The sequence below is a fragment of the Lutjanus erythropterus genome, chromosome 19, assembly GCF_056507025.1.
Source record: "Lutjanus erythropterus isolate fLutEry1 chromosome 19, fLutEry1.hap2, whole genome shotgun sequence".
Classification (NCBI taxonomy): domain Eukaryota; kingdom Metazoa; phylum Chordata; class Actinopteri; order Lutjaniformes; family Lutjanidae; genus Lutjanus; species Lutjanus erythropterus.
The window spans coordinates 12,742,719-12,754,368 of NC_139335.1; the positions used below are offsets into that span (position 1 = coordinate 12,742,719).

The following is an 11,650-nucleotide window of genomic DNA, read 5'->3' on the forward strand; positions in this document are numbered from 1 at the left end:
GTTCTCATTATAGTCCACACAATGAAAGAGAATAATACATATCTTTTATCATTTTGTCTACATTATTCCCCCTGCATACAAATCTACGTCTTTACATTTGTAAAGTTGAGGTATTTTACTTGAATGTTTTCTGTTCTCTATACTTCATCTCCAGAGAGAAATATTGCGTTTTACTTTACAGAAGATAATCTGGTCTTTAGAGTCAATCAGTGATCAAACTAGGATAACTATAAATCACAATCAATCAAAACAACCAACCCCATTTCTTCCTTTGTATTTCCAACTTCCAAAAAAAATGTTTAAATATTCTTTTTCTCAACCCTAAAACCCACTCGAGGATCCCGTTGCTTCCCAGACCCCACTTTGAAAACCAGCGTAAGGACCCCCAAACAACATTTTGCATAGGGCCCACAAAAAGTTAGAAACGGTCGTGTCTGTAATGTTATGTTTTGCATTTTAAGATGAGTATTTACGTAGTGTCAAATCTGTAGTAACCTCGGCTGCGTCCTTTTGATGCACCATTATGCAGAGCTGTTTTCTTCAACCTGTTTTAATCACCTACTTTGACCTCATATTGTTCACCCCATCACACTGGCTAAAATCACATATGTTGAAGACTGTTTAATAAATGTTTTTCTTCTGAACCCTTTGGTCCCGAACACTTTTCAGCACATGCCCAGTAAACCCCCCTTGGATGTCTCTCTAAATTATCTGCACAGTTTGCATCTACTTTTACATGCAGTTTGACCTTTGTCTGTTATTTTTATCTCAGTTAAACCTGTAATTGGATTTGATTTCATGTGCTGCTTCCCCGCAGTGGTCCAAGTAACTGTCTCAAACAGCCTGAAAACATCATCACTAACACAGCGTGGTTTCCTTTTCAGCGCACAGGGGGCCGTGTTACAGAAACTTCCTATCTTAAGTTTGGTATTACATGAGCAAATCCTAACTAACTTACTAAATACAAATCAACCAGCCACTTGTGTATTTTACCAGGATTTGGCCTCTGGATGGTGTTAATTTTGACATTAGTCTTTAGCACAGTTTTACTTAATTACATCCTCGCAGCGCTGGTAGTGTGGCTGTAGACTCTTGGAGTATTGCTCTGCGTATAGGAGAAGCAGAGGTGCACATAATTAAATGAGTGATGGCTGAATTCCATTTAGCTGCTTCAGTTTCAGGGTCCTGGACATTGTCGTGGCTTCCTGGGACACTTGAACAGAACAGAGCTGTTGTTAATGTCATTATTAAGACCTGTGCTTTTTCTTACTGTGAACACTCCCCCCTGGTGTTCATGATGTTAACACTTCCTTCCTCACTTCCATTTTCAGGTTGTCAGTTCATATGCTGTTCAATACCAAAATCTATTTTATTATTCCTTTCCTATCTGATATGTTGTCTCTCCTCCTCGCTCCTATTATCGATCATTCTTTCTCGGCTGTCGTGTGCAGGACATGCAGGAGTCGGCTCGCTGCTTTTTGATTGTCTTAGAGTGGTCTTTTTCTAGGCACAGAACCTTGAACAAATAAAGTTTGTTGCTTTGGTAAAGCCCTCGTGAGCAAACTGGGGTTCAAATGTAATGATATCTAAAACAAAACTGTCAATTATGCCCACTAAATACAGTAGCCTTTAGCTACAATAGTCACCTTTAGGACTCTATCTGTTTCCAAACAGGCTCTTGAATGTTGATGTAATCTTCTAAAGCAGAGGTTTCAGGCGGTAGGCCTCCACGGGGAGGAAATGACTGGTGGGTTAATCGATTAGTCGATTAAAAGAAAATTAGTTCAATCTGGACATTTGTGCCAAGTTTGAAAAAATTCCCTCGAGGTGTTCTTGAGATATTGCATTCACAAGAACAGGATGACCCAAAAACATAACGCTCCTGGCCAGCTGTCCTGGGTGTGGACCCATAAAGTTGTTTGAGGTTTATCAAAAATTCTGAATCACATAGTTCCTCCAGCGTGGAGTGATGAATGCGCAAAAAAAAGCTGATAAGTCCAGTAGTATGGGAGATTAACTGTGGCCAAGATTCAGATTTGTTGGTCACACACACGCAATACCAAACACACCAACCTGACAGAGATAATGAGCCCTGGGTTTATTCTGAATCTATTCTAATATGGGCTACTAATAAAACCCAGATGTAACCCCCTTCAGCCCTGACACTCAATTGAAGGACCAGGGACCAAATCTGGCCCATGATAGCATGCTGGGTGCTCCACCAACCACTGATTCACACTGGTAAAATTTTTGTTTGTTGATATTGGCTGTTACTTGGGAAGTTGCATATTTGCCTTTTTTTCAGTGTTAAGCCAGTTTATGTTTGTGGTTTATGTTTATGAATGATTCCAACATTTCAGTGATTGCATGATGGAAGAGATTCCAGCTGTTTAATGTTGTGCAAACTCTTTCAAATGTAACCAAAGCATTTACAACTAAAATGCAGTTGATATGAAATGGACTAAAATATCTGATTTATCCGTCATATAGGCCAATATAGTGTCAATCCTTGTAACATGTTAAATTTAGTAAGTCAATGAGTCACTTAATTTGAAAAAAGGAGAATTTTAAAGACAGATTAGTTCTGGGCCTTTTAATGTTTAATAATTTTATCTGATAAATATGATCAACTGGCCCCTGACTTCCTGTGATTTTGCAAAACGGCCCCCTGGTAAAGCAGGCTGAGTGTCTCTGTGCTATATGTCTGTGAGGATGTAATAAGTATTTAATCCTCTTAACTACTTAAAAAAAAGAGATACAACCCTCTATTGATAAAGTAGTATCACAGAAAAAGCAACAGCTGGCACCATGCTGGACTTTATAATGTCACCTGTGCTAATAAATGCACTTTAGGCCAAACATTCCTCTGATCCTGGTCAGTGTTATCATGATGAAGAGGACAGCACACTAGTGAGTTTGAGTTCATCACAAAACACCTCCACCATCCATATCAAACATCACATTACGTGGAAATTATAATTCTCAAAATGGCAGGTGACTCAGGTGTGCCATTTAACCTGCTGATGTCATCAGGTGGCATATGTATATTCCACATGGTCAAATAAATGATTGTTCAAACAACCACTCTCATCCTGTTTGAGGCGATTAAAAGAGATCTTGTGACCTCTAGTTGTCAGCAGCAGTTACCACAGTTTGTAAGCTAATGTAATTAGCACCAGCCACATGTTGGTAAAACATCCAAGTGGCTGGTAGATTTGCTTCACTTAGCAGCCAAAATAAACAAAGGGAAATTATTGAGTGGATGGTAAAAATGAGACCATTCTTAGGCAGATAGGCTATTGACCCAAAAGAATATTAATTCTGCACCTTAACTAAAGGTTAAAATATTCTCTTGGAAGAGTTACGACACTATGACTTTCAGTCCCAGTGCAGAATATGTTTAACAGGTTTTCTGGAGGTTTCAACAAGTAGACTTTAAGGCATTTTAATACCTTTATGAATGCAATTTCAGATCTATTTCATGTTCATGCTGATAAAGTAAAAGCACAGTTTGTTTAGTGGTTACTGGGTCAATGTTAGTTTGGTTTTGTGGTTGTTACAGTGTGATCAATACAAAACTTCCCCAAAACACATGAAGTAATGCAATTTAGAGCATTTTCCTAAAAAAACAAAACAATGTATGGACTTATATCAACATACCCCTTTGAATCATCACATACGACCCACTAAAAGTGTGTGGTGGTTTATGTATCTGCAGAGGTCTCTGCCTGTGTTTCCTCAGTTTGTCATTATTTTGCTGTGCTTGGGGTGCTTTATTTAACATCTTGGGAATGAGGCTCAAAAATTAGCCGTCTTTCTGATACATTTACTAACAGCTCAGACAAATCCTACTAATTGCACAGTTAACTTCGTAATTCAATCAGTCTTTAAGACTTGTCAAAATCTGTTAGGTCATTTTAAAGCCTTACATTCTGTTTATTGGATTACATATATTTTAAAGACCTGCTTAAGGCCAGTGGTTTTCAAAGTCTGAGCCTGTGGGCTTTCCCTTTCACTCAATTCCTTGATGTCTTACAGGATCATGATGATGTTATTTGAGCCCATTCTTATTATTTTCACCACAAGAACACATAAGAGAAGGAAAAAAATGGATATTTTAACTTTAATCACATTATCAACATTTCTATAAGCAGTATGAGGACTCAGCCCAGTCATCCATCCCCTGATCTAGGTACAGTATCTGGTGTTCCTCACATAGGGAAAGGTAACCATGGTAACCATGTCCCTACAGGATAATCCTTCTTTCTGTGAAAGGTTTAACATACACACACGCACAGAATGACCAATTCACTCACTTGGCACCCAGGCCAGTGTTTTCTGTAGCTTGTTTGCTACACAAGTATCAGACAGAATCATGAGCAGACAAATGGACATGGAGACAGCAAGGCGGCCATTTGTGCAGGCTGTGTGCCTGGAAAGTTCAGTCTGAGTTGTACCGCCCCACCTGATGCTGTTAAGAGACAGTATTAATGTCAGAAGGCATTTGTTTCCTTTTCTCCTGGGATCCTCCTCTTTGTCATGTAAAAAAAAAATTAATAATAGGATGAACGATGAAGTGCACGAGCAGCAGAACGGGTGGGCACACAGATCTACTCCAACACCACAGTGCCACCTGCTGCCTCCAGCGCTGCTTTCAGTTTCTCTGCCTCTTCTTTGGATACGTTGGCTCGGATTTCCTGGGGAAGGGACTCCACAAGTTTCTTAGCCTGGTTTAGGAAAGGGAAAGGAAAAAAACAGATTTGGTAAGGTTAATGGATCTGTGAAAAGCTGCTATAAATCGATATTTTTCTTTTTTTTGCAGGGACCACTAATAGTTATCACAGTCCGCTAAAACTCAAATCTTTTGTTTGTAAGACATGGCGCTCCAGATAAAGTATGTCAGCTGTCTCTGACAACAATTACTCAGACATTATTCCAACTGCCTAATGCACCGCGTTGCATGTGGTTGAACTATGAAGCAGCATGAACAAATGAATAACAGCGTGTTTCAGTGCAGACATTCACATGAACTTCAGGCAAAAATAGGAACAGCAAGGAAAAAATTCTTCTTAAAATTTTATTTTGGCATTATTCTGAAGATGATGTATGGCTTATAAGATGCTACTGTAAAAAATTCTGGTGGTAAAGAGAAGCTTAACAATCACACTCATATTTCCACAGATCCACACACCAAAGCACACAATACACGACACTCCTTAGGAAACCACTAAAGGAGTTGTGATAAACACTATATTTTTAAGACGGTCATATTTTATTGTAGGTCTACTTTTGGCACTACGCGGCTGCATTAGGAATTGGACTGAGTGTATCTGGAGAAAATACTTAATATTAAAGGTGTCCAGTGGTTTCTAGTACACAGAGTTTCTGTTCACACTCAGTGTTTCTCACTGTACCCAAAACACTTGAGGCCTTATGAATGATGCAGTTTTAAAAAATATTCTAAATCCTGCACTGTTTCCATCCATGTCTGCTAACTAGAAGCCTTCCTCTTTTTTGCCACATTTCATGGCACACTATTGCCACCAACTGTCTATCGGCAGACATTGCACCTCAACATTACTAGGGGCCATAAACTGAGAGCTGCCTTTACAAACAAATGATAAAAAAAAAAAACAAAAACACATAACATGACAGAAAAGGAGAAAAGATAAACTGGGATGTGACAGGATTTCATCACATTCAACACACTGTGCTTTCAGCTCAGCATCATGGCCTGCTGTTATGGACCTAAATTTATTTTAGGTACTCAATCTGGTCTATTTGGTACATTTCCCACCGGACATTTTGGCTGTTCACATTTTCACGAGCCGGACAACTAAACGTGATAAAATAAACCTGATCAGGACTGACGACTGAACACACAGAGAGAAAACAACGAGACTCACCTGCACCAGATTCAAGCCTTGGATGCAGTTCTTCACCTCCTTTATAAGTTTCACTTTTTCAGCTGCCTTTAATTCTGTCAATTTTACTGTGAAGTGAGTCTTCTCTTTCTTGACCGGTGCCTCCTCCTCTTCCGTGACCTAGTTTCACACAGGAAAAAACAAAAGTGAATATATTTCTACACTTGATTTACAACTATTACCTGTGTCTCATTTTAAGTAGCTGGGAGGAATTATTGATTAAATGATGAGACATAAGTCAAACTCTTTGTACTTCATTTAAAAAAAAAATCCAGTCACCTGAGCCACAGGAGCAGCTGTCGCAGACATTGGCATCATTCCTACATCCTGAATGTTCAGCGTTTTCTGCAGCCAACAAAAACACAACAGCACAGATGGATCACAACAGTCTCTATCTGACAAGGTGTGCTGTGGTTAGTATTCGGTGTTTCATGACTTTTCCCACAAACCTTGAGGAGCTCGTTGAGGTCCGACACCTCTAATAAAGTGAGGCTGGTTATGTCATTGACGAGCTGTTGGATTTTGGGGGAATATTGTTTGGGTGCTCCGTCTAGAGGAGGGGTGGCGATGGCATCTGAATGGGTGACTGGACTGGTCTTCAGAAGTCGGAGGGCACACAGGGCTGGCGCCTGCCGCTGAAGCTGTTGCCTAGAAAATATAAAATGGATTATCTGCATGACTGATGGTGCCTGGTCCTTAAAAATAAACCATGTATCCAGATGTTAGAGCTGTAACTATTAGTTGATTGATCGATCGGAAAAAGCACAGTAACAGTAATTCTGGTAATCAGTCAATCATTATCTGTTTATATTATTTATAAAATGTGAAGATTTACTGCTTTTCTTTGCCATGTATGACAATAAATGAAAAGTCATTTGGAGAATGCTGAGAATTTTTCACATTTTTATGAAATTTTTTAGACTGACTTACTGATCCAGACTGATACTTTTAGGAGGCTGAAAAGGTAAAACGATGCAGTAATTTACAAGAAAAAAAAAAAAAAATCATACATCCACACATAATCAATGTGCAACTATTTTGATAACAGATAAATAATTTGTCAATTTTCCAGGAAAAAATAGCCAACATTCCTCTAGCTTCTCATTTTTGAGGATATGTTGTTTTTCTGTGTCTTAAGTGAATTTGACATCTTAAAAGAAGATTGGACTGGTGATAGACTTATTAGTCAATTGAATGGCATTTTGAGGTAATCTGCATCAGCTGGTACCTGCAAAACACATTTGCAGGCAGCCTTGTTAGTGTGGCTGCTGTGGAGAGTTTTGTGAAGTTTCAGTAAAAAGTTTTCCTGCTGTTAACATTTGCTCAAGCTCTTTGCCTTTACCCACCTAGTCATTATATTCCCTCTACTGATGATAATTTAATCCCGACAATATTACTGAAATATTGATATCTGGTATTGTCACATACAGCATGCTAAAATAAAAAAACAAAACCATGACAGGTATATGGTCAAAAATATTGTGAAATTTGATTTGGCCCACATTTCCACCCCTAATCCAAGATAATAATCAGCAGATTACATGATGAAAGACATGGAAAAATGAACTGTTGGCTGAAGTCCTCAAAAAAGCAAGGATTAGATTCAAGTCTGCCAAAACTCACCTAAATTGTGCGGTTTTTGTTATCCTAACCTTGGGACCCCCCCATGACTCTTTTGGGTGGGGGTTACCTACATCCACCAGGTCAGGATGGGGACCACTGCTCTGGCATGAATGCAGTTTTGTACAGAGAGCAGCTATTATACAGTTTTATTGTCAATACTGCTCGTCCCTGGTGGTTTATTACCACATAACCTGTAGTTTAAATTAGCAACCTCAACTTTGCTCAGAGTTCAACATGTACAAATGAGGAGATGCAGCTCCTCCAGTGTGACCTTGGCTGTCAGAAACAGGCTTAAGGAAGGAAAATATCAAGCAGCTGCGACATTTTGTTTCTTACAACCAAACTAAAGTGGAGGACAAAGTATTTAACGAGAATTAAAGCAGTGATCATTGTCATTGTGAAGTAAAAGCCTGTGAAGGTGCAGTTACTGCCGGCTAGTAACTTTAGCTAACATTAGCTTACACGCTTCACACACAGCCGTAAAACGTTAAACTGCTGCCTGACTGCGGATAAAACACATCATCTGTATTCACACGACCCGCAGAGACAACAGCAGGTCTTACAACCAGAATAAGCAGCAGCAGTCAGCGGCTGTCTGCCCTTGAAGCTGCAGACAGTCAGACCCTGAGGTACCGTTAAGTTCCCCCCGGTGTTACGTGACTGTGGTGGCCGCTCGGGGGACGTTACGTACCGGTGTGCAGTGGCTGCTGCGGCCCGCAGCGCGCTCCGTAGGCAGTATCTGCTGCAGTACATGCTAACGTTAACTGGAGCCGTTTGTCCCGGTCAATGTCCCCGTAAATACAACCCGAGTCTGTCACAGTCTCCTTCCTGCAGTCCCTCTGCCTCAAAAGCACATGGCGTCCTCTCGGCTTCTGACCTACCCACAATGCACCGCGTGAACTGTTAGAAAATCTATGGGAGCCCGCAAGGGACATGAAAAACTAGTATATAGACATACATACTGATGGTTGTCATAGGTTCCTAGATGTATCAGTAAAGATATTGGGAATTACTATAAATTAAATAGTAGATGGAATATTAAGCTACAATGAAAGAAAAGAAAAGGGGGGCAAGATTAAAAAATAAATTTATTTATTTATTTGCATTTCAAAAATAAAATCGAAATGCTAAAGTCGAAATAACTTGTAAACATTGAGAAAAAAAGTCAAAATGTCAAGAATAACGCTGAAAGGTGGATAATAATGTCGAGAATACAGTCGAAAAATTGAGAATAAGGTGGAAAAGTGGCTAAAGTTGAAATGGAGTCAAACTTTCAGTATTAATAGTAGGCCTAAGACAAAATGAATCATTATTCTTGACAGTTCAATTTTATTCTCAACATTTTGACTCTTCTTCCCCTAATTTGTTCCCTTATGGTCCTCATACTCTTCCACAATATGTAGTTATCTACATTAAGATTTTGTTATCACACAATAGGGAGCCTTGCATCATAATAATAAATAGTCCTGCAATACGAAACACCTTTGTTATGTTTTTTTTTGCCCACCCCCATCTAAAGTACATATTAAATGGTTGACAAAATCTTATATACGCACAATTAAACTGATTAATAGTTAGCCACAATTTATGTTTTGTTGCAGTTCCTCACTATGACCACAAGATGTCAGTATGCACCCATGATTCCAAACAGCATGACATGATAAAAAGCCATACAATATACCACAGATTGTGAAGATGCTGCAGTAGTTGCTGACTGCTTCTGACCTTGTTATGACAATAACTACATGATATTCGGTCATTTATGAATTTTTCCCTGCTTGTGTGTGTGTGTGTCCTAACTGGACTGTGACAGTGATGAGCATTTGGGGAGGAGCACAGACAGAATCCTCTTAACCAGGTAATCTCTGCACCCATCTGCTGTTACAGTCATCCACCACATCCATCTTCCACCAATATGCTATTCACCAGCTAGTCTCGATCAGCCAACAAGTAAAGGTAAGAGGGGTCCTCTGAGGGAGAAAATCAATGCAATGCAAGGTGACAGGTTAACACATCCTTCTGTTTATTTCTGTCTGCAGACCATGCTGCTGTCTCCTCAGGCAGAGAGGAACTGGGAGAGCCTGTGTTCAGTGCTGGAAGATGTGCTGGAGGACCAGTCCCACAGGCAGCTGTTTGCCTTAGAGCTGGGCTCCGGAACTGGGCAGCATGTCATACGCTTTGCCCAGAAGATGCAGTTTGTTACCTGGCAGCCGTCAGACATCACACAAGAGTGGCGGGACAGGTTTGTGCTGAATTATGCATCACTTACTAATGATCCAAATGGTTGTACAGTAGTCAGACAGTCGAGTTTTTTACAGTGAGCAACGTGGGCAACAGGTTGTACATTTTCTAAGTAGGAGAGAATGGGGTTACATGAGCCACTTTTTAGATTTGATGATTTACCTACAAAATAGAGTAGATCTGTTTCAAATAATAGTTATTATGCCTATACTACAGGTTGTTGTGTACACATGGGAATTAAAACAAGTTATCTAATTTCACTGTTTTTAGAACAGTGGCCCATTAAACTAGAATAGCTGCCTCATGGTTTTATGCTTCCACTAAACTATGAAGGAATTTACTAAAAGTGATCCAGATTCCAGTGAATAATTTCCAGTGAGAAACATACTGTCCTCACTCAGAGATTATTTCCAGAAGACCACAGAGGACTGAAAAAGAGCTTAACATTATGTCACAGTGAAGTTGACCTTTGACCCTTTGGATATAAACCATCCGAGACAGATTGACTAATTGCTTCATTTGTAGTCAAGATTACTTTTTTAGTTTAGTTTAGTGTTTACCCTCTGGCTCAATTTACCCATTTCTCCCCCATGTGGATGTGAAAGCACCAATTCATTTATGAGAATCTGATTTTTACTTTCTTGTAGTATTAAGGCATACATTGCTGCAACCCATGCAAAGAACGTGCTGCAGCCCGTCCACCTGGATGCCAGCCAGCCGTGTGAGCAATGGGCAGGCCTTCCTCGCAGCTCCTGTGATCTTATTGTTGCCATTAACTTACTGCAGTACAGCTCCTTCAAAACAGCACAGGTAGGCCTGCTCATGTCAAAAGCAATTGTTTGCTTGTGAAGGACCATAACACACAATTTCTAAGTCATCAAAATATGCCAGAATGTGTTTCATATACATTTTATGATTTCCCAAGGGTGTTTTCAACGGTGCTGGTCAGATCCTCAGGCAAAATGGCCTTTTGGTAACATATGGGGTAAGTACCAACAGTCGTTAAGTTTATAATCTGCTCAAAACAGCATGATGTTATCATGTGAGTGTGAAGTGTAAAGACACAACAAATGACATCTTAATTCTGTTCTAGGCGTATGCAATTAATGGCATCATTACACCAAGCTGTAATGAAGACCTGGATGCAGAGCTTCGAAAAGTGTGAGTGGATGTTTATTTTCTCTAATAAATTTTATACTGCAACATGGCATCAGTATGTGTCTTGTGTAGCTCTGCTGGCAGAATGTAAATTATCCAATGCTTTCACACAGGAATCCAGAGTGGGGTCTTCCCGACATCGATGTGCTGAGACAGTTAGCCTACGGGAACGGGATGCGTCTGGAGAGGATGGTGAGTAGCTTTAGGTATAAGTTTAGGTTATAACTGCAATGTAGGTTTTACACCTGTACTGTTTGTCATTTCCAGATTGAGATGGAAGAATATTACAAATGCCTCATCTTCAGAAAACTTTGAAGAAGCCAAAGAAGAAAAACTTTTTTTGTTTTCTTTTAGTTTACTTATATGTTAAAGAAAATTTAATCATATCACTTGTGTCAATGTAATGTGATGGCCTTTACAGTTGTAAAACAAAAACTAAAAGGTAACTTTGGTATTTTTCAACCTGGACCCCATTTTAATACTTGTTTTTTTGTCTAAGCGACTAAAGATACAGTCACACTGCAAACCTTAGTGCTCAATTATGATTTAATGCTCCGATGTGGTTTATTTTGATCCAGTGTGAATTGCTCACAGAAGTTACCCTTTAAAACCCCTCTTACTGAAACGTGTATGAATGTGACGTGTAACTCTGTATGTACATTAATAAAATATAATATCTCATACTGTACATCTCTTTCTGTTCA

General features: G+C 39.5%; 2 protein-coding genes across 2 annotated transcripts; one reads left to right on the forward strand and one right to left on the reverse strand.

Moving 5' to 3' along the window:
- Positions 1–4,111: 4,111 nt before the first annotated feature.
- mrpl12 (mitochondrial ribosomal protein L12) lies at positions 4,112–8,445 on the reverse strand. Its single transcript, XM_084745171.1, has 5 exons — positions 8,239–8,445; positions 6,374–6,572; positions 6,204–6,269; positions 5,907–6,044; positions 4,112–4,727 (listed from the first exon to the last, which is right to left on the reverse strand). The coding sequence occupies exons 1-5, from the start codon at positions 8,298–8,300 to the stop codon at positions 4,611–4,613; spliced, it is 582 nt and encodes a 193-aa protein (XP_084601297.1). The 5' UTR covers positions 8,301–8,445; the 3' UTR covers positions 4,112–4,610.
- Positions 8,446–9,334: 889 nt separating this feature from the next.
- On the forward strand, positions 9,335–11,627 carry LOC146309416 (methyltransferase-like 26 B). Its single transcript, XM_084743779.1, has 7 exons — positions 9,335–9,503; positions 9,587–9,789; positions 10,436–10,598; positions 10,714–10,773; positions 10,882–10,949; positions 11,060–11,138; positions 11,214–11,627. Exons 2-7 carry the CDS (start codon positions 9,590–9,592, stop codon positions 11,259–11,261), a joined length of 618 nt encoding a protein of 205 aa, XP_084599905.1. The 5' UTR covers positions 9,335–9,503; positions 9,587–9,589; the 3' UTR covers positions 11,262–11,627.
- The last annotated feature ends 23 nt before the right edge of the window (positions 11,628–11,650 follow it).